The sequence below is a fragment of the Lytechinus pictus genome, chromosome 12 (genome assembly GCF_037042905.1).
Source record: "Lytechinus pictus isolate F3 Inbred chromosome 12, Lp3.0, whole genome shotgun sequence".
NCBI classification, from domain to species: Eukaryota; Metazoa; Echinodermata; class Echinoidea; order Temnopleuroida; family Toxopneustidae; genus Lytechinus; species Lytechinus pictus.
This window is the reverse complement of record NC_087256.1, coordinates 15,080,046-15,103,417: the sequence shown is the minus strand read 5'-3', so window position 1 is coordinate 15,103,417 and position 23,372 is coordinate 15,080,046. Positions and strand designations below refer to the sequence as shown.

Sequence of the window (23,372 nt, the reverse complement as noted above, 5' to 3'; positions counted from 1 at the left end):
GCTCGCATATGACATTACAAATTAAAAACTTTAATAATCATAACTCTCTTATTCCTTGATGGATCTTCATCAAAACTTCACCAATATGCTTCTTTGACTTTCGTGCTTTTATTAAAATCAACTCATTGTCAGGGTGGACTTCCCCTTTAATATCTTAGGATCGGCACAATGCATGTGCAGTGTACTGCCATTATGCCAACTATCCAGCCACTGAACACTTTTCCATGGAGTTTGTTACAATTCTGCTTTGTTTGACAGTTTGAGCATTTGGCTTGAAGCTTGCTTACAAAGCTCACTGAAGCAATATCTGACTGGGCACTCCTTCTTATTCAGTGTAGGCCTATATTTATCTGTAAGTATCTGTTTAAACTTGTAATGAATTCAGTGCCCAACACTCTTTACTTACTTTTCTTATTTCTTTCCTTAATTTCATCCAAGTGCATAGGGACATGCGTTGCTATGTGTTATGCGCTATAAAAGAACTGAATATTATTATTATTATTTATCATAAAAATTGTTGCTTTTGGAAAATTCCAATTTCTTTAAAATTCCCACAAACTTCCTGTAGAAATTTTCCATTGCGAAAATCCTGCGGAATTCCTAACCCTGCTTCAAGTATTTAAAGTTATAACTTATACTTCTCCTACGCTTTATTCAACAGACCCACCAACCCCTGAAATGAGCATGATGTTTTTACCTTTTCAGCAAGGATAATTTTCCTGGCTTCCATCTCTTTCTCCAGTGTGTCTATCCTATCAGCTTTCTTGCAGAGTTGATCCTTCTGAACATCAACAACGGTCTTAAGCTCATCAATCTATACAAAGATTGTGATTCATATTACAGTATCGGTTGAGAATTAATCAATCAAGACATGTTGAAAAGTTTTCCATATTCATACCTGCCAACATTTGGAAACCCAAAACCAGGACAACCACCGGCCGGGGGTCCAGGGGGCCGCCTAGCAACTTTAAAGGCCAAGGGAACACAATTTTCATACTTGAAATGAATGTATTGAAGGTTGCAAAATCTTTTGAAATACACTGTTGTGTAATCAAAGTGGGCTTGTACATTTCTATCATTTGTAATTTATTTGTATTTATTTGTAATACAACAGCAAGTCTCTTAATTTTGATGTCACCAAACATTTTGCACTATTTACACTACACATATACCTACCTTTCAACTGAACTTTCGTTTTTATTCTGTGGAACTTGAGTAATGTCTTAGACCAAAAGCTTCAGTCTCTGTATTTTGGTTGTTCCGCTGAACTGCGTTGGCTCACTCATCAATACATAGACTGAAGAGCTTGGAGGCCCGTACGTACAGACGTGTTAGCAGTAACGTTAGATCTAACATTCGGCGGAAACCCGATTTTCCGATCGTTTTTTTAACATAAAATGTCACATTATGAAAAAGAAATTACATTCATATTTACAAAAAAATGTATAAAATTCAGAAATATCTTACCTTAGACCGCAGTTACCGCTAATTCCTTTCAAATGATGATTGAAACATTGTCATCTTCGATCCTTTCGTTGGTCAACGTAAGTTGTCATCTTGGATGACATCATCATCCTTACAGACGTATTTACCAGTCGCTATATATCGCGATTTGTGCCGCTGCTTTGCGTTTGTAGATGTGCGTGCGTTAGGAACTTGTCGCTCGCATTGATTCCCCAGGATATCGAAAATTAATCGGAAAGCCTTGATAAAAGCACAACTCGTTGAACGTAGAGGGCAGCAACACACGGCTGACATTTTTTCATCTCCGGCATGTATTACCTATTACGCACTGCTGAATGCTTAACTGCAGAGTGCATACTGTACACGCGCTGTGTGAATCGCAGTACGTAGCATAGCATGAAAAAAAATACGCAGGTAATATGATGACGCCCTCTTTCGATTAAGTTTACAATATTTTTTTTTGGCCATTTTGAAAGTTGTAAATCGGGACGATCCCGATAAAATCGGGACAGTTGGCAGGTCTGCATATTGAATTCAAAATACACAAAAGCTAGATGCAGGCTACAGGAAGTGAAATACATTTTAAACCTTTTTTTTCATTTACCCATTGATTGGGTAATATTGAAAGCATTGTTACTCAAGGCTTATATTCACTTGGCCTACAACCAGTTCCAAACTATAAATAATTTCAAAGCTACATCAATAACTATTCATGACAAAAGAACATACACGGAAATCAATCCTAGTTCTATCTTTTTAGCCACTTAAAACTTAAATGTCAGCAGTGGTAATGATCTAAAAACAATAATACAAGGTTCCACATGTGCTAATCAATGTAAACAGCATTCATTGTTCTCACTTTTAAGCTTTTTAGTTGTGACTTCATGATGTCACAAAGTCAGGTAACTACATGATTTTATTTGATCTACAATAGCTCTATGATATGCTCACAATTGACCTTGGTTTTAAAGACCATAGTTTGCTGTGAATATTCAAGTTTAGCTTTAAAGGTAAATGCTAGTTTTGGTAACGATATCAAAATGAGTTCGTACAGAATCCAATGAAATGACCACCAAAGTGTCTGTTTGTATAAATAAAACGCATGTGCCAAAGGATTCTGGAAGAAATTGTGTAATTGCTGAGAAATCAGCAAATAAGCACAGGATTCGGGTAGAGCGTCGGGCCCAACGCTTAAAGCAATAATTATACACTGTCCCACGTGCGCTTATCTGTGTTGGGGAAGTTCAGTCTGAACATTTTTCAGCGTAGATTTCAAGATTTCACAAAGTTCAGTTTATGTAACTGTACCAGATCTAGATCCTCGATGATATACTGACAATTAAGCCTGGTCTTACAGACTTTCTCATGAAATCAGTGTTTACTGCAACTACTGGAATTTCTCTTTAACAATGAAAGAGCAACCATCATGAATAGTATACATACCTTTTCTTGTAGAGCCTCGCTGTCCTCTGCTTGTTCCTTCTCGTGCGCGCTGACCTCTGTCTCTTTCTGCGACAGCTTTAGTTTCTGTTCTTCCAGCTTTTTGTTCAAGCTATCAATCTAAAACATTACAGCGAGAGTAAACAAATTAATAAACAGGTGGAGGCTTGATCAAATAGTACAATGGTACATCAGTATCATAGTCTATGCACTTAATTTTGAATTCATTTTAACCCCCCCCCCCTGCCATATGATCTCCCAAGTACCCCAGCCTAGATAGGGTCAAGTAGAAAATAAAGAAATGTACCTGTGTTTGCAAGGTTTCTTTGCAGAGGGTATGCTCTTTCTCCTGTGCACTGAATCTTGTTTCGTTTTCTGCAACACATTTCTTCTGCTTTTCAACTATTCCCTCAAGCTCAGTAATCTATTTTTCAAGAGAAAAAAAAAGAGAGATGCATTGAGGTAAATGAAACTATCAACTGTTAACAGCATTCATTGTTCTCACAAGAACAAGAACATATACGGAAATCAATCCTACATGTAGTTCTATCTTTTTAGCCACTTAAAACTTAAATGTCAGTAGTGGTAATGATCTAAAAACAATAATACAAGGTTCCACATGTGCTAATCAATGTTAACAGCATTCATTGTTCTCACTTTTAAGCTTTTTAGTTGTGACTTCATGACGTCACAAAGTCAGGTAACTACATGATTTTATTTGATCGACAATAGCTCTATGATATGCTGACAATTGACCTTGGTTTTAAAGACCATAGTTTGCTGTGAATATTCAAGTTTAGCTTTAACAACGAAAGAGCAACCATCATGAATCGTATACATACCTTTTCTTGTAGAGCCTCTGTGTCCTCTGCTTGTTCCTTCTCATGTGTGCTGACCTCTGTCTCTTTCTGCGACAGCTTTAGTTTCTGTTCTTCCAGCTTTTTGTTCAAGCCATCAATCTAAAACATTACAGCGAGAGCAAACAAATTAATAAACAGGTGGAGGCTTGATCAAATAGTACAATGGTACATCAGTATCATAGTCTATGCACTTAATTTTGAATTCATTTTAACCCCCCCCCCCCCGGCATATGATCTCCCAAATACCCCGGCCTAGATAGGGTCAAGTAGAAAATAAAGAAGTGTACCTGTGTTTGCAAGGTTTCTTTGCAGAGGGTATGCTCTTTCTCCTGTGCACTGAATCTTGTTTCGTTTTCCGCAACACATTTCTTCTGCTCTTCAACTATTCCCTCAAGCTCAGTAATCTATTTTTCAAGAGAGAAAAAAGGAGAGATGCATTTAGGTAAATGAAACTATCAGAGCAATACTTCCCTTCCATCATGTGTATATTTTCAGATCCAATAATAAAAAAAATCATTTGATTACTTTTTATTCTTTTTTTTTCTGGGGGAGGCATTTTTTTATATCTCCACTATCTCTTAATTAAATGATGAAATGCATATGGAACATACATCTGTATGTTTGAATCAGACCTGATAATTCATAACTGTTAATAATAACTTAACAGGATTATAAATGAAATATCTTACAAATCAGACTAAATGAATATATCAGGGCTTTCTATGAATAAATCTGTCTTAGGTATTACAATCACTACATACCTGTGTTTGAAGTGCCTTATTACTCTCAACCATCTCTTTCTCAAGACTGCCAGATTTAGCTTTTTCCTCATCTAGACATTTCATTTGCTCAGCAACTGTTTTCTTAAGCTCGGAAATCTGTAATGAACAATCAGAATCATCATCATCACAGTCGCCATTGTCATTGATACACATTTATCATCACTAGTGTCATCATTATCATCATCATAATCATCGTCGTCGTCATCATCGTCATCATCATCACCATCACCACCACCACCACCATCATCATCATCATCACCGTCGTCATCACTATTACCATTGTCCTCATCATCACCACCACCACCACCACCACCATCATCATTATCCTCATTGTCATCATTATCTTCATCTTCATCCTCATCATCATCATCATCATCATCATCATCATCATCACCATCATCCTCATCATTATCATTATCATCATCATCATCATCATCATCATCATCATCATCATCATCATCATCATCATCATCATCATCATCATTATCATCATCATCATCGTCATCGTCATCATCATCATCATCATCATCATCATCATCATCATCATCATCACCACCATCATCATCATCTTAACAAACCTCTCTCTGAAGTTCATTTTTGTCATCCATTTCATCCTTCTCATGTGCACTGATTTGTGTCTCCCTTTCGGCAAGCTCGTTTTTCTGATCTTGAATCACTTGGTTTAGGTCAGCAATCTACACAGATATAACACACATGTTTACCTCCAAACAAAATGGAAAAGTCTTTTGGAAGATCCAATGTTCGGCTACAATATGTACAGTGTGGAATGGGTCTGGAGTGTCACCCTTTTAATGAAAAAGCTGGAAATGACACCTTTTATATCTGATGAATCTTGCTGAGCACCCTTTTTATTTTAATTGTAAGTTTTTGCCCCACATTTACCCTAAAAGTACTGGGCTATTTGAGATGTATTGAGGACTGGGGGAGGCCATGTGCCCTCCCCCACCTTCTGATCTCGGCTGCCATTCGCACGGTCGAGCCAAAATTTTGCACATACATTCTTTACCACAAACTAAAAGCCAGTATAAAAGAAATTTTGAAAATAATTATTTTTTTTCATTATGAATAAAATATGCAAATTTATTTGTGCAAAAACATTATTTTCATATTCAACACCTAATTTCAATTCAATCTTTTTTTCCAGATGTCATCTTTGTAATCTAATTTAAAGGTTTCAACAACAAAAATTTGTGAAAGCCAATTTTATCCTTATATATTTCTTTGTTTTTAGAATTTCTTATTCCTTTTTTCATCTTTTGTTTTTCATTGTTTTTTTCAATGGAAATTATTACAGACCATTTATCCACTAAATCAAACCCTAAATCAATTAAAGTAGAACAATTAAAATGAAAAATAATCACCCTTTATGAATTTCATCTCCCTTAGACTTTGTACAAAAAGTATAAAAATGACCCATTTTCGGCATGACATTGTCTCGATTTGGCATCGCAATGCTATATCCATGTCACAAAAATTGTGCAAGACTTCATAGAAAAATGTCATAAAATTTTGCGGCGCTATCTTTTTGCGTTTCGGAAATATCGCACTCAGAGTTGGGGGGACCATCATGGCCCCCCCCCCCAAGTCCTTTAGGGTTAATACCATACGCATTCTTCTGTCTTGCAGATTGCCGAAATGCAAATGATTATTCATAAACTGAAAATGGTAACAAAAACGTGATTGGCTGGTGCATTTGTATGCTCAAGCTGTATTAAAACCATGGTGATGAACAATCAAAGAACCTGACCCTGTGTGTTTGTCATCAAAATTTTGTATTTTCCAGCATATATTTCCTAAAAGTGATAAGCTTATTATATCAATTAGAAGTTTATCTAAATTCTTATTATATCAATTAGAAGTTTATCTAAATTCTTGCACCCATTTTCGACCATTAGAAGCAATTTGCGTGAAAGTCTAGACTAGCCAGAGTACTACGAGGATTAGTTTAATCATAAGAATATTACACATGGCATTGTACAGTATAGCAATTGGCGGACACTGAAAAAATTGAGGGCGATAGGAAGTTAGGTTATTCTTCAGCTCAAAGGTGGTCTGTAGGAGCGCACGCTTTTTATGGAAATATTCAAAACGCACCTTTTTATTTTTTTCGTGATTTTCAAACCACACGCTTTCTAAAGTGTGCATTCCGCGCATATCATAATCTTGTAGTATATCTATTTTAAACAAACATTACACGAAACAATGAGCATCGCTTTAAACAAAGACAGCAAATGCTATAAAATACCTGTTTTTGCAAGGTTTCTTTGCAGAGGGTATGATCTTTCTCCTGTGCACTGAATCTTTCTTCGTTCTCAGCAAGACATTTCTTCTGCTCTTCAACTATTCCCTCAAGCTCAGAAATCTATATACAAGAAGAGATCAAGAGAAATAGTTCACCTTTTGCATAACCATTTGGGCTAGAGGCAAAGTACACCTGGACAAGAAGCTGATTTGAACTAATACATATGCATAGCACTGAAAATATCACCAAAATTTGATGTAGAATTAGAAAACTATGAGAGCAGTCCAACCTCTACTCACAATCTTCCCTCCGAATTTCCCGTTTCATTTTTCAAACAACTGTAAAACTTTCATATTACTTCTCTGATTCCTTCCAAAAGTTCACTATTCTGTTTTTATTTTTTCTTCTCATATGAACCATTTTATTACCAAGGTTTGATTCCCCTGTTATTGCCGAACAGTGGTACAAAGCAACAGTATCTACTCCTTTTTGCAAACGGGATATAAATCAGATGCATGAAAATTATCAAAAAATAAACATTGATATATATCAGGCCGAATACATGTAGATGTTTAATATTGAATTCCTTTCCATAGAAAATGCATGTTTAATGTCCAAGACATTTTTTTTATTAATTCAATTTAAAACCAATATTTATTGGTTTATTCATTTTTATTTTTAGGTGTCAATGTCAATGATTTCTCCAAAGAGCCTAATGATACGTACCTGGTTTTGTAAAGTCTTTTTGACTTCAGCGTCGTCCTCTTTGTACGTGTCTATCCGTTTTATCGCCTGTGAATATGTCGTCGTCTGCTCTTGAACAGTGTGGTCCAGTTCAGCAATCTACACATGAAAGCAAATGCAAGTATGTACAAAACTAATATCTGCCATGTACCTTCTTATAAATAAAAGAACCTACATATGAAGCGCATGAAAGTATGTACAAAGCTATAAACATCTGCCATGCACATGGACTTTTTATAAGTAAAACTACATGTACAATAAGCATAAAAATCATTTTTTTTAAATCTTTATTTCATTCCAACAAATTTGAAAAACTAGCAATTTGAAGTGTCCAAAGGACACAGATGCCTCTGAATAACGTGCTAAAAATTCATTCGATATGATTGAACTTAATATCGTGCAGAAACCAATATCCATATATATAATGAACAAATTTAGACCTTTGAACTAACTCGCATATATAATGAGCTGTGACCTGCGGACTCTTAATTCGAACTTTTCCTGTATTTTGGTGTCATCTACCTTCACACCAAATTTTTTTTAAATCCATTAAATATTTTTAGAGTTATTGTGCGGAAACCAACTTGCATATTTAATGAACTGTGACCTTTGACCTGCAGACTCTGAACTTGAACTTAGCCTGTATTTCGGTGTCATCTACCTACACACTAAATATTTTCAAAAACCATTAACTATTTTCGAGTTATCGCGCAGAAACCAAGTGGGGGGAGGGGGGCAGGCGGACAGGGGCAACGCTTAATGCCCCCTCCAGACTTTGTCTGCGGGGTCATAATTAAGGTGAATATAAAATTATAAACAACCTTTTCTGATTTGATTGGCTTGTGAAATAAAGATGAAATGAAAATGAAATGATTTTTATCCAAGTGTTCAGTTTCTGTACACATCCTGCATATAACATAATCCCATTTCTGCATCGCATCAGTGCATAGAATGTCAAAAGGTACATGACTTTTGATTGTGTTCACCAACAATGAATATTCTAAATACCCCATATACATACCGGTATTTCACATAATTGTTTCAGGATAGGAATTCACAAGCAATTTGGCTATCTTCTTTCTTTTCACTTTGTTTGGGTGTATTAGGAAAGATTTGTTTTCTTTCTTTTGTGCAGTTGTGAAGTTAGCTTAAAATAACATCACTGTGAAATATTGTTACTTTGGTGATTTCAAGTTTGGTGTTCACTGGCAGTGTTTGTGTTTTTCATTTCTTATGTATTTCTTCGTTTTTTGACTTTTTTTATTGTTTTTTCGATGGAAATTGTTACAAACTTAATTCTGATCGTAAACAAGACAAAATTAATTAATTTTAAGTAGAAATAATGATACATTCATGAATTACACAATACACAATTGAAAAACACAATTTGCATTGGATTTGTACACGAATTCACATTTTTTAGCAGTTTCGGGTCTGACATGCACTTACATAATGTTGCGTAATTTCGTAACCGCGTACCCAGGCATCGCAAATTTGTTCTCAAAAGTTGTGCAAGATTTGAAAGTAAAACGTCAGCGAGCGGCGCGGTTGAAAAATTTCGTGCGGTGGATTCATCATGAAAAATGTAGACGGGGGTGGGGGGGATTCCGCCCCCCTTATGATCTCGGCCGTCGATCGCGCAATCGCAACAAAAATTGGCTCGCGCGTCACCAATGGCATAATCTACGACACGATAAGATCAAGTTATGCAAAAATCTCATCGCTAATTCATTATGCTAATTTATGCGTTAAATCCAAAGTGTGCTCTAATTAATGGGATGCTCCAGACTGAGAATATTTATATCTAAATAAATAGAGTAAAATTCACAGAGCAAAATGCTGAAAATTTCATCAAAATCGGATAACAAATAACAAAGTTATTAAAATTGAAAGTTTAGCAATATTGTTCAAAGACTCTATAGGAATCTGATCAATGTACTATAAAAAGGTTTCAACATCACATTTATTTTCTTATATATTTTATTGTTTTCTATGCATTTCTTTGATTTTTTTTACTTTTTGTGTTTTATCATTTTTCAATGGAAATTAATTGATATTAATCAGTAAAAGGAAAAATAATGATACATTTATGAATTTTGGCTAAAAACACTATACATGTATATGCATTGGATTTGTACACTAATTCACGTTTTTGAGCAATTTTGGGTCTGCATGCACTTACGAAATGTTGCATAATTTCGGAACCACGTACCCGGGGGTCGCAAAATTTCGATTTATCGCAAATAATGTCCAGGAGAGGGGGCTGAATCAGCCCCCCCAAGTCTTAGTAGAGTTAAAGACAGTGAAAAGCACAACAAAGCCTATTTTCGAAGCCCGGTAACTGGAGCTATTCTAAAGCAAAAATACTCGGTTGGGAAGCGGTGAAAATGCATAAACCTTACATTGCTGTGTTTTGAAATTCATGAATTTTCGATTGATAAATGATGTCAATTTCACTTTTGGGTCCGGTCAGGGTATGCCACTCAAATTCAACGATTTGAACACAATCACATCACATACCCTGTTGTTCACTTCTGCCATCGTTTGTGAATGACGCCTCTCTTGACGACTCAACAAATCTTCTTTTTCTTCAAGATCTCTCCTTTGATTGGCAACAGTCTCGTTCAGCTCAGCAATCTGGAAAATTCGTAGGAGAAAAAGATTTGTCCAAATCCTCTTCATAAGCAACTATAGAATTCCTTCCTCAATCACCAATATCTGGGAGTTTTTTTCTTCAAATATGCATACTTAAAAAAAAAAATATCACAGCAGAAATGGCAGTATTTTAATAATGTTTCATTTCATTTTAAGTACAGGTGAATGTGTGAAATGTCAAACCACCTTGGACCACAGAAATATGTTTGATTTAAGTGAAATTTACATAGGAAGATGCAATTAATGGGGGTTGGATGGGTTTGGCATTTTATCATGCTGCTTGCAACTTTAATTGCACAACTTTTGCAGAATTTATGGCATCCACCACTTTTGTATTAAAAAAAAAAAGCAAGTTAAAAAACCCAAACCTGTTGTTGAAGGGCATCTTTATCCCCCTTCACTTCTTCATGGGAGCTAATCTCTCTTTCTTGTTCTACCAATCTATGCTTCTGCTCTGTGACGGTTCTCGTTAATTCATCAATCTAAAAACAAAAAAGCGAAAAAAAAACAATCATTGGAAATAAAAGGAACCCAACCAAAATAAACATTTGTAAACAATAGTAAACGTTAATAAGTTATGAATTTCTAACATCTTTAAGAGTTTTAATCACTAGACCACTTGAAATTTCAAATTGGCAACACACATGATTGACATGAAGATGATGTCACAAAGACTTCAAACAAGGACCACTACTACATTTGCTTTAATACATGATATAGCTGAAATATTATGTTTTGATCACCACTCTGAAATGAAAGATACTGTATTTATTTCATTTTATTTATTTATTTATTATTTTTTTTTTTTGGGGGGGGGGTGCATCTAATATACAGAAATCAACAGTAGCACCCTAGGTGAAGCAAAGATTGAGCAAGTTTTATTGAAAATACAGCAGTAGGAACACTTAAAAAAATCAATATAACCATCAGAACACTTGCAATTTATATTGCATATCAAATCTGCTACTGCAAACACAAATGCATATTGTTCAATTTTTTTCATTAAAATAATCCTCTCAAAATCTTGTGATTCATTATCAGCTTAAATATCATTAATTTGGTAATGCTTTCCTAAAAAAAGATCCTGTCTTTATTTCATGTTAAGAACTTTACATTTACAGTTGAAAATGGATCTTAAGAAATATTCTTAATCTAAATTTGACACATTTCTGTCTTTTTTATTCACAAACACAAAATCAAAAGTGACTTTGTAAATGGCAGTGGATTATTCACCAGAAGATACAGTCCTGTCACTGTCATATGAACTGATTAGTTTTGCTCCTATTGTACCTTAATCTGAAGAGCTTCTTTAGTTTCCATGAATGTCTTCTCTTGCTCAGCAGACTTGGCCTCATTTTCTTCTATGCATGTCTTTTGATCTGCAATCGTTTTCTTCAGTTCAGTAACCTGTAATGAAAATATATAGAAATACTCCATGCTCTAACATTCTTCGCAGAAAAAGTTATAATTGATGACAGAAAACATCCCCACATATCATTGAGAATGGAAGCTAAGGGTGATGAAACTTTGGAATGAGGGAAAGAATTTGGAAATTAAAATTTGTTGAAATGTAAAACACAGGATAGATGCCTTCCTTCGCAGTCAAGCCATGTTGACTATGAATAACAATAATTTAATAAAAATCATGTTGGATATAGAGTGAACATACAGATAAAGGGCAAACAATATGAAAAGAAAATGGAACATATAGCTGCAGAGCAAATTTTAAAATGAATTCAGAAAACAAATTGTGTTTTTTCCAAGGCTACTGTGAAAACTCTTAATATTTCGTTTATCTTTTTGATTTCACTGGATATGGAATTCAGTTTGTTTGCAGCCACATTCATTCATTCATTAAGTGCAGATCGTGTGGTCCAGTGGTTAGAGCATTGAACTCACAAACACAAGATTGTGAGTTCAAATCCCCACTCTGCCATTGTCACCACTTTGATGAAAAGGCCCGAGAGTAATATCTGTTGTCTACAAGGTCAGTCATTATGACTTATTAACCTAGACGTAAAAATGTTTCCCAGGTAATTGGTTATATATACCAGCTTGACATTTACCAGCAAAATGCTGTCCTGTCGAGTTCCTACGGGAGTTACCATAAACAGAAACAGACAGACAGAACAGAATCACATAGAACTAGATCATTCATCATTTAAATTTCTGAAAAATAAGGAAATTAATACTGCAAATTTCATATTAAAAATTTACAATCCAAATATATGTGAAGTTAAAACAATAAAAAGGCATGGTATCAACATACTAAATAAATAAAAAATTGTTTTTGAAGGTATGGAAGGCATCCCTAAAATTGACAACACTATATATACATGAAGACAAAAAAGACCAGAACACCAAGATAATAATTAAATTATTAAGAAAAAACTTTAGAAAATTGTTAGCATACTTCATTGTGCATCCGATCTTCAAATTCTTTGAGAGATTGTTCAGTTGATTCTAGTTCTGCCCTCAATGACTCTATCTGTGCATCACGATCCTAAAAATATAAAAGACCAAAAATATATAGAGTACTGATAACTTTTATGGCAACAAAATTGGTATTCAAACATGAATGGAGCTCCAAGAGAATGCTTGAACTACAAGACTTTGAATAATATCAATATGATAGGAACCTATTGATGTGAACTCCTATTACAGACTAACTTTGAAAATTACAGAGGAACAAGTGATCAAATTACCATGGACATAATTGAGTATCAAATTTTGTATCTATATAATATAGGTTTGACGTCTCACAAACAGAACAGAATGGCAGCACCCAAGCACTGAGATTTTTATAGCTATACAGGCCGTCGGGCCAATTAATTCAAATAGGAAAATTGTGAAATCCTGCTAGGTACTATTGATTCCATAGGTCCAGTTGGTTGATTAAAGGTAAGAAATATAGCATCGTGTGAAAGTTTTGATATACAGATCTAGATAAGGAAATAAAGTGGTTGATATTCTCTGTCCTTGGTGATGCTGAATTTATTTATTTCTTTATATTAGCAGACCAACTGCTTTGACTCAGCCATTCTAAAATTGATAAAATAATAAAAAATGGTATACACAAAGCATTATTTTCATTTACCTTGACTCTGTTTTGCTCAGCAGCAAGAAGGGAGCTGGAAACCTGTTCGGTATCAGCCCTATCATTGTCGTTCTGCCCCCTCTTGTGTGATTTCTTGACGGACCTGGCATAGATCTCCAGACGTTTCTCATACACCTCCTCAGCTCTTTGCTTATCTTCCTCTAGACGTTCACTAAGTAAAATTAAAAACAAAATACAAATATTTATAATCATAAGAAATACATTTGGAATGCACCATTTTAATTTTTTTTTCATGTATTGATATTTCAACACAATTCCTAATAAAAAAAAAAAAAAAAAACACCCCTGCTATCCTTTAGTATCCTGCAATACATGCAAATAATTGAAATTATATAAAGAAATACAAAGAGACAGTTGTGTGTAAAATAACATTTAATAAATCAAAAACACTAAAAAATATATAGCATACTGAACGTTTGTTAAAATACAACCTATATTGATAAGACATATTGTATTACAGGCAAGATAACTGAAAATTATTAAAGTATTTATGAAAAAAAAATCACTGATCTATTTCACTACTCCTGAGGTGCAGAGGAATATACATGTAAGAAGTGAAAGACTTAAAGAAAAACTTGAATGACTGATCCTCTACGACCATGGTCATCTTAACAGTCAAAATAGTTTCAAAGAAACTAACTTGTAGTCTTGTTCGATCTCTACCAGTTGTTCAGCCATTTCCTGGCAAACTTCCTCCCTGATCTTGGTTTCCAAGTAGAACTTGTCTGCTTTCTCATCCACCAGCTTCTGCTTCAGTACCTCAATCACTGCAAGAAGCTCTTTCTGGATCTATTAAACCATGCATACAGACAATACATAAGTTACTGCAATAACAAGCTATTTTCATGACATCTCTGAATACATGTACCTGGCCTCTGACCCCATAAATTGAAAGTCTAATTCAGACCTGAAGCTTTAACAAGAGGAATGCCTGAATGGTCTTGCCTGCATAACACAATCCAACTGAATCGTGTTGCCTTCCTGACATAGAAATGTCATACATTTTTCCTTTTACATATCTGTTTTGAATATGTTAAAGTTAAAAAACTATTTTTCTTGTTGAATTGAAAGTCTTATTATATAAAATACTCAAAAATTATTGAATGTACATTGTGGTCAATGCAATCAATGGTAAAATGTTCTACAATGATTGCTAAGCCTTGTGTTACAGGCCCCAGGACCCCGTAACACAAAGGTTAGCGATTAATCGCTAAATGAAATGGCCTATCATCGTTGCATGCGCATTTTACTAAGTAGACTGTCTAGGAACCAATCAGCATTGTCCTCTCAAATTAGCAATTAATCGCTTATCTTTGTGTTACGGGGCCCAGGGGAGCGTTTCATGAAAGGACCTGTCGGACGTTTTATCCGACATGTCCCATTTAATCTGACAGTTACTATAGTAACAGTTCCTCTCAGCCAATCAGAATCAAGGAAAGATGTCAGATCCGACAACTTGTCAGACAACATTGTTGATGAAACAGGTCTTACCTTGATAGCATTCTGATCCTTCTTAGCTACAGGAGTATCCTCCACGTCTGATTCCATAGTTTCCTCTCCTTCTTCCTCCTCCTCCTCATCCACTTCAAAGACTGTATCCTCAACAGAGGTCACATGACCTGTCTCCTTCATGACCTGGGCGATGGTGCCAGGGGTCGCCCAAGGTATCGATGGCCTTTGACCTTTAACATTGCAGTCGAGGGCCTGGTTGAGAGCCAGAGAGACATTCCGTACAGATCGCTTGGATTTCTTTGGAGGCGGCTCCTTCCATCTGTTGTCCAACTTGGAGGTGACAGTAGTAACCTAAAGTACAATTTGAATGGTAATCATTAATATTCATTTGACTGAATACTGTCTTATCAAATGACTAGGGCAATAGAGGGGAACAATTTCAGAATGAATATATTTTATTGTCCATTTGTATCAAGAAGAATCAATATCTCCTGGTGAGCACATAAATAATCATTATGATAATGAGGGGTATCAATATTAATGACTGATGTTTCTCATTCATTTTATTTTAAATACTGAGCATTAAAACGCTGGCAATTACAGTTCACCATGAGATAAAAGTGGCTAGATTAACAGCAGAAAAAAGAGAACCATATTAATGAAGGTCTCACTGTTTTTCACATCCACTATTCTTCCCCTTCAGTAGTCTTTACTAGTGCTTGGCAATATTTCAATATCATGCAATAATGGTTTTATGGTTATGTTAATATTTCATGGTAAGACGATATGCCCAAAATATTGGCAATTATGAAAAGTAAATCACTATTCACTGACCAAAAATGATGCTCTGTATCGCTTTCAACCAACTCAGAAGTTCGTAATTTGGTACTCAAATGCCTGTTTTTCGTGGAAAAGCACCAAGAGCTTTACTTTCATTTCCCCATTCCTTGCTCTTAACGGAATTGCAGCTCATAATAAACTTTCTATAATAAGTTTTCAGACTCTGCGATATCTTGCTGGTGATAATCGACCAACACTGAAATCAAATATCATCCAGCACTAGTCCTTACACACAAATCTTAGGCATAAATCTTTGCATCTCACCTGTTTGGCGATAGCCGAGAATTTAAGGACATGCATGGTTTCATCAAATCCAGATGCACACTGATTGACATTGACAACCATGGAGGCCTTGCCCTTCCCAAGGAAGAAACTCTGAAATAGCCTTGTTAATTTGCTCTCACGGAATGGGATGATCTTGGGATGCACCCTGAAAGCAAATAAAATATTTACAACAATCAGGGTTGCAAGTGATTGCAAAAAAAAAAAGAACAGTAGAAATTGAAAGAGCTTGCATATTTTCGTACAAAGGAGAACTAAAATAGCTGAAGTCAGCTAAACAGCTAAAATCTCACACCCCTGAACAATGCTATTCGATCGTTATAACAGCACATGTATCAACCAAAACAAGGTGTTGAAAGCCTCAAAGTGCTTTGATAAACTTGACTTTTTATTCACTAGTTTCTTATTCATTAGTGGACTGTGATATATTCAGTAATTTTTGTTTTAAAGTCAGGATGATGAGGCACGCTGAATAATGTTCACGATTTTACACAACACCAAATTCAGTACAAGGGACCGTAATACATTAGTTGTGCTACAAAAGATCGCTGATGCAATTTATGTGTTATTCTGCAATAATTTTCTTTCAGTGAAATTAGAGAGAACAGACTCTCAATTTCATACAGGGGAGTCCAACCTTGGTTATGAAATAGCTGTGTGGAAAGAGAAAAACAAGAGAAAGTGAGAAACGAATTGTAAACATTTGAAACAAATTGAACTAGGAATAAGAAACTTGAGCATCTCCCAATAAGGAAAGCTTCAAGATTACTCCCTCCAAGAAAAGCTTCCCTTGGAGACAACTCCCCCTGGCCAACTGTTCTCAAGGGTAGCTATCCTTGCACCACCTTTAATATCTACTTACTTTGGATGGTTTTGGTTGTAGCGAAGTGCATGGATGCACTTTCCTAGAGTCAAGAGAGAAGTATTGATGTTTCCAGCCTCTTTGAGACGTTCTCCTGTATTCTGTGTACGGGTGTAACGTTCTGATCCGGCAAGATCGCAGAATGATAGGCTGGATTACAGACAAGGTGAGAAGAGTATTTGTTCAAAGTGTCACAAATAATTATCATATATTATCAGAAAGACAAAGTAGATATTGGATACAGGGGGCAGGAGCTATCAATGCAAGTGTGATGTCAATTTGGACACCCATGTTCATTGAGACAAACTGGATTCAAAACTATGGTGACTAGTACTCCTATTCCTTCAAGCTTTCAAATGACACCATTTATATTTACATCATGTATACAATGAAGCCTCGCATTGAAGGATACAGAGCCAAACTATGATATTGATTATGAATGTTGGAGGATTCATCAAGATATATGAACCACATGGAGAATATTAATTTCTGTTATTAATAGATAGCATAGAAGAGTGACCAAGATACTTACTGGCTAACTCTGGCAACATGGGGATCCTCAACATCCACTACTCTCAGGACCTTTATACTGAAGATGCAGTGACTGAAATATCAAAACATATATAGTGGTTGAGAGTAGAATCATATAACCACAGTGACAGAGACAAATAATTAGATTTATAACAATATGTTAACTGACAAAACAGGTAGGTAGAAAAGACAGAAAACCAAGTTAACAAAATGCCAATGCCACTTCCATAGTTTAATTTCATTCACATTAGGTTATAATTTTAAAGGTCAAGTCCACCCCAGAATAATGTTGATTTGAATAAATAGAGAAAAATCAAACAAGCATTATGCTGAAATTTTCATCAAAATCGGATGTAAAATAAGAAAGTTATGACATTTTATAGTTTCGCTCATTTTCACAAAACAGTGATATGCACAACTCAGTGACATGCAAATGAGACAGTCGATGAAGTCCCTCACTCACTATTTCCTTTGTTTTTTATTGTTTGAATTATACAATATTTCATTTTTTTTCACAGATTTGACAATAAGGACCAACTTGTTTGAACCATATAGTATCAAATAATGCTAATTGCACATGTTCAGGGAGGAATTAATCGTTGTTTCACACGACAACAGGGAGAAAATTTGAATATTTCACATAAAAGCATACAAAAGGAATAGTGAGTGAGTGATGTCATCAGTCTCCTCATTTGCATACCGACAAGGATGTGAATATAACTGTTTTGTGAAATTAAGTGAAACTTTAAAATGCCATAACTTTCTTATTTTACATCCGATTTTGATGAAATTTTCAGTGTTATGCTTGTTGGATTTTTTTCTTTTTATTCAAATCATCTTTTTGTTGGGGTGGACTTGTCCTTTAATGTTAATATTTTCCACAAGCTAGAATCATACGTACACTGAATGTTTTACTCTTACATGGAATTTATAAGCATGGATTGTGCTACTGTATCAGACTCTGAGTCATTTTCGTTATCGAAATAGCCCAGTCTTTTTAGAGGTGAATGATTATTTTAAGAGGCTTTTTGAATGGAGACACTATACAAGCCTATCTTGGAAGGCAATGCAAAGGTCCCCAAAATCTTTTGAGAACAAATAGTATGACATCAATACCTTCTGCTCGAGCAATGATTGAGTTTGGTTGCTGCTATGCTGAGGTTTCTCTGACCTATCTTCAAAATCCTGTAAGCCTCATCTGCAGAGTTGACTCGAATCTGCTTCAGTCCTTCACACAAGAAATGATATATGAATTGAACAATTTGAATCTCTACAGATCTAGAATAACAAGGTCTTTGGTCAGCCAATAACCCAATTCTATAAAAAAAACAACAAGTGGAATGCCTCTGGCGGTCTCACCTGCATCACGCGATTCAATATAGCAGCAGTGCTGATTTTGAAAACTACTTTAAAATAATTATTCACAAAAAACACCATTCATATAATGATTCAATACTACGTTCATTGATATTTGACCTTGATCATGTGACCTTTGAAATTTATGACAGCAATCTAATAATTACCTCTAAAATGGCCAAAGTTCAATGACCTTAAAGACCTTGACTTTTGTCATGTGACCTGAAACTCGCATGAGGTGTTCAGTGATACTTGATGACTCTTATGTCCAATTTTTATGAACTAGACCAATATACTTAGAGTTATGATGGTAATTCAACAAATACCCCCAACATGGCCAAAGTCCATTGACCTTGGTCATGTGACCTGAAACTCGCACAAGATGTTCAGTGATACTTGGTTTATACTCTTATGTCCACGTTTTATGAACTAGACCAATACACTTACACGGATATGATGGTAATTAAACAAATACCCCCAACATGCCAAAGTTCATTGACCTTAAATGACCTTCGTCATGTGACCTGAAACTCGGACGGGATATTCAAAGATACTTGATTACTCTTATGTCCAAGTTTCAAGAATCAGATCCATAAACTTTCGAAGTTATGATGGTAATTCAACAGATACCCCCATTATGGCCAAAGTTCATTGACCTTTGATGTTGGTCATGTGACCTGAAATTCGCGCAGGATGTTCAGTGATACTTGATTACTCTTATGTCCAAGTTTTATGAACTAGACCAATAAACTTTCAAAGTTATGACGGTAATTCAACAAATACCCCCAACTTGGCCAAAGTTCATTGACCCTAAATGACCTTTGACCTTTAATCATGTGACCTGAATCTTGCACAGGATGTTCAGTGATTCTTGATTACTATCATGTCCAAGTTTCATGAATCAGATCCATAAACTTTCAAAGTTATGATGGTAATTCAACAGATACCCCCAATATGGCTAAAGTTCATTGACCCTAAATGACCTTTGTCATGTGACGTGAAACTCATGCAGGATGTTCAGTAATACCTGATTAACCTTATGTCCACGTTTCATGAACTAGGTCCATATATTTTCTAAGTTATGATGACATTTCAAACACTTAACCTTAGGTTAAGATGTTGATGTTGATTCCCCCAACATGGTCTAAGATTTGGTGTTGACGCCGCCGCCGCAAAAGCGGCGCCTACAGTCTCACTCTGCTTCGCAGGCGAGACAAAAAATCTATGGAGATTTCCTATTGCTGGTTTTGTTGATCTAATTCAGTGTATTTATGCATTTTATGGAGAGTTTGTGAATTTAGATCAGTTTGCCTATTTCATTTATCTACATGCATGTATGTATTTACTCTCATAACCATTATGATATTGGCACAGGTAATAACAATCAAACAGGGGGGATCAGTGCAGGAATTATTTACATGCATTTTTTTAAATATTTATTTGTATGTGGGACAAAAGCTCCAATTATGAAGAGGAAATGGGTTGTACTTGAGCAGTTACAATATACCATACAAGTAACTATGAAGGATGAAAACCGTACCTTTGATATAGATGCTCCCATTTTTGTCTTCGGCAAGCTTGAGCGCCTGTCTCCTGATTTTCTTCTCCTTCGGTAGGGGTTCAAGGAGGTCGTACATGTACTCATTGTAGATCTCGGCAAAGGACACCCAGATGCTGAACTTGATGGGGCCCTGAGCATCCACGTTGACCATGGTATCATCAGGAATGCGTGCGTTGACCTCGTCTAAGAATGTCTGGTTGCCCATTGCTGTAGAGAAAAGGTTTATAGAAAGGACAAACACAATGAACACAGATCACTAGGCAATTCTTACGCTCTAATTTGACTATTTTAAATGAGGTAGTTACCACAACTTTATGACTTTAACAGCTGAGGGGGGGGGGGGCATTGAAAAAACCTGTCACCTCAACATTTTCTGTGACCATTCCACCGCACGAATTCTTTTTTACATCGCAGCTGGCTGACTTTATACTTTCACATCTTGCACATTGTTTGAGACCAAATTAGTGATGCCCGGGTATGTGGTTCCAAAATAAGGGAAAATTTTGTCAAGTGCATGCCTGACTACAAATTGCTTCAAAATAGTGGAATTTTCTCATCAAATTCATAAAGACATGTTTATTTTCACTTTCACCAGCTAGCTGAATTGATCTTAACATAATTATGGTTCCAACTGTTTTTCCAATAAATTTGGAGAAAAAAACCAAAGAAAAACAAAAGGTTGAAAATCAAAGAAATATATATATTTATTTAAAAATGTTGGCGACCTAGCTCTCAAGGGGGTTATAAGGTCAGAGAACAGCCAAAACACCCAGACTAGTCTTTGTTATGATGGTGTCAACCAAGTTGCTGGCATATCTGGTGAGACAATGTACAGTACAAAGCAGAGGTGCCAAAATAACTCTATAATGTATGCCACACAACTGTTTTATTAGAAGCCTTCCCCTCCCCATTAAGAACATTCACTCACACATTCTTGTACATGTATAAAAAGTTTTGTCATTGGTGCAGTATTGAAGCTTCAACATGATCATTCGTGAGTATTAAAATATGCTGCGCACCCTGCAGTACTTAACAACATGATTCAAATAAGAATAAGGAATACATTGAAAGCAGTCAATACCTACATAGAACATTATTACTGGCTATAATACTTGGATAAAAATTCTGTTCTCGTTTGCTGATCCGGCAATCTAATTAAATTTCTCACGTAGGTATCGCGACTATCGCCGAACTTTGATATCTTAATTCATGGCTAGTACTGTACTTCAGTCTTACCCTCAATGTCTCTGGTAGTGGACATCTTACTCTCTGAGAGCTTTGAGGAGTCCTGGGAATCATCATTGCCGGCAGAATAGGATGCATGTGATATGTCCGTGTTCAGGCTATCATCAGTCATGCTCTCACCTTCTAACATTGTTGTCTAGATAGGAAAGAGTTGTTCAAAGGTAATAACAATCGTGATGGATTTGTTGTACAATAACAAAAACAGGGTGGATGGACAAGGCATGGAAACATTTGAAATGAGATTATTTATTACCAATTTTGCACATCTTTAATAGTAAACAATCAACTTTTGACCTAGAGCAGACCTGCTTACAGATTTATATCAGACTGGCAAAAAAAAAAAGATACCTATGCAACTCATAATTGTTCAATGAATTTTCATGTTTACTCATTTCATGGAAAATAAAGTAGCTTTTTAACTAGATTACATAGTAAATAAAGGACAGGGAGGTAGGACGGGGTGGTCAAATTAACCTTTAACAAATAAACTGAGAAATGTCCCTCAGCCAATAAGATGCATGAATTTGAGCAGCTTTTAACAGTTGTTGATAAAATCTCTGACATTTTGCTTGATGAAAACGATCCTGTTACCTGATCTCCTGCTCCAGTAGAAGGAATATTTCCCAAAGCAAGCACTTTTGATTTCACTTCTTCCTCCTTCTTCTGCTGCCTTTCAGAGAGTTTCACTACATCGCAGAAGTAGCGTGGCTTCACTCTGTTTGATAGGTACTGGCGATCTTCAATGCTGTTGAAGATGACGTCCAAGGAGCGGGGTAAAATCCCACCATCTTGTGGAACACCTGGTTATAATGAAGTAAAATGGAAATGTAAGATAATCCAGCTCTTTCCCTGTTTGAAACTTTGTCCCTTTCCTCATTTTCCGGTTTCTTACATTTTATGTACAACCAATATATTTCTGTTCCGTTTATTCATCCTGTTTAATTCTTTCCATAACTAAGATCTTAACAATTTTGTAATTTCTGTTGTTGACGATTCACTTTGATGTGAGCTAACTTGCAAGAGTTTACAGACATTATGCAAAACTCATAAAGCAAATCATACACTTATTTCAGCAATGCAATTATTAATGACAAAGAGACTCTTCAAATGAGAATAACAATCATATAAATTGTGCAAGGGCCAGATTAGTTAACTCAAAAGTAACCAAACCTTGGATGGTATATGTCTTTCCAGCATTGGTTACCCCATAGGTGAAGAGCAGGCAGTTGTGGCCATCGATGAAGTCTTTGACTGTTGCGAGCATGGTCTCATCAAAGAACATCTTCTGACTGGTATCTTCATTGAAGATCTTTGAGAAAGTGAACTTGTGGTTCATCTCTCCAAAGCCGCGCTGGCTGCTCTTAAAGGCAAAGCTGTTCTTGGGAGCCCTCATCAGGAGAGTGGTGTTGTTTTCCTGGTCCATGCATTCCTGAAAAAAGATGAAGACACACATTTGTCCTCATTTGTAATTTACCTTTTCTTGTACTTCTCTTAGTTCTCTTTACTTTTATGTTTTGCTCTCTTCTAAACGCCTGGAGCATTTAATCAAAATGGAAAAGACGCTATATAAATCATATGTATTATTATTATAATTATGTATACACAATTCAATTGGGAAATTAGAACCTTATTCTTAAAGGTAATTTAAACAGAGGGTGGTGGTCTCTTGGAGACAGAGGGAAAGTGGTAAAACTTTATGCTCCCTACATAACAGGTCTGAGGTATATGGCAGAATTACCTTCTTAATTGTTAATACAAATATATTGAGAGCCCAATCAGATTCTGAAATCCATTCATTTATGTACCAAGTCTAATAAAGTTGAACTGGTTCATCTACTAGTATTGGATCTGCATGTGTAAAGCGGAGTTGGTGCAACCAAACAAACCAATTCTTGAATGTTTTTCTCAGGACCATAT

General features: G+C 35.7%; 1 protein-coding gene across 5 annotated transcripts in view; it reads right to left on the bottom strand.

The window, feature by feature from the left end:
• Positions 1-23,372, bottom strand: part of LOC129272447 (kinesin-like protein KIF20B) — a 47,696-nt gene that overhangs the window by 19,015 nt on the left and 5,309 nt on the right. For 3 of the 5 annotated variants that reach the window (XM_064107178.1, XM_064107180.1, XM_064107179.1), the window contains exons 3-26: positions 22,626-22,884; positions 22,047-22,255; positions 21,447-21,591; positions 20,190-20,417; positions 18,410-18,521; positions 17,295-17,366; positions 16,763-16,912; positions 15,883-16,048; positions 14,818-15,129; positions 13,967-14,115; positions 13,306-13,477; positions 12,622-12,711; positions 11,499-11,615; positions 10,577-10,690; positions 10,074-10,190; positions 7,536-7,652; positions 6,813-6,929; positions 5,125-5,241; positions 4,526-4,642; positions 4,052-4,168; positions 3,747-3,863; positions 3,212-3,328; positions 2,908-3,024; positions 698-814 (exon numbers count right to left, since the gene is read on the bottom strand). In XM_064107178.1, the coding sequence (XP_063963248.1) occupies positions 698-814; positions 2,908-3,024; positions 3,212-3,328; positions 3,747-3,863; positions 4,052-4,168; positions 4,526-4,642; positions 5,125-5,241; positions 6,813-6,929; positions 7,536-7,652; positions 10,074-10,190; positions 10,577-10,690; positions 11,499-11,615; positions 12,622-12,711; positions 13,306-13,477; positions 13,967-14,115; positions 14,818-15,129; positions 15,883-16,048; positions 16,763-16,912; positions 17,295-17,366; positions 18,410-18,521; positions 20,190-20,417; positions 21,447-21,591; positions 22,047-22,255; positions 22,626-22,884 (3,465 nt within the window). The remainder of the gene's footprint in view (positions 1-697; positions 815-2,907; positions 3,025-3,211; positions 3,329-3,746; positions 3,864-4,051; positions 4,169-4,525; positions 4,643-5,124; positions 5,242-6,812; positions 6,930-7,535; positions 7,653-10,073; positions 10,191-10,576; positions 10,691-11,498; positions 11,616-12,621; positions 12,712-13,305; positions 13,478-13,966; positions 14,116-14,817; positions 15,130-15,882; positions 16,049-16,762; positions 16,913-17,294; positions 17,367-18,409; positions 18,522-20,189; positions 20,418-21,446; positions 21,592-22,046; positions 22,256-22,625; positions 22,885-23,372) is intronic. The other 2 variants (XM_064107181.1, XM_064107182.1) reach the window with 2 other exon arrangements.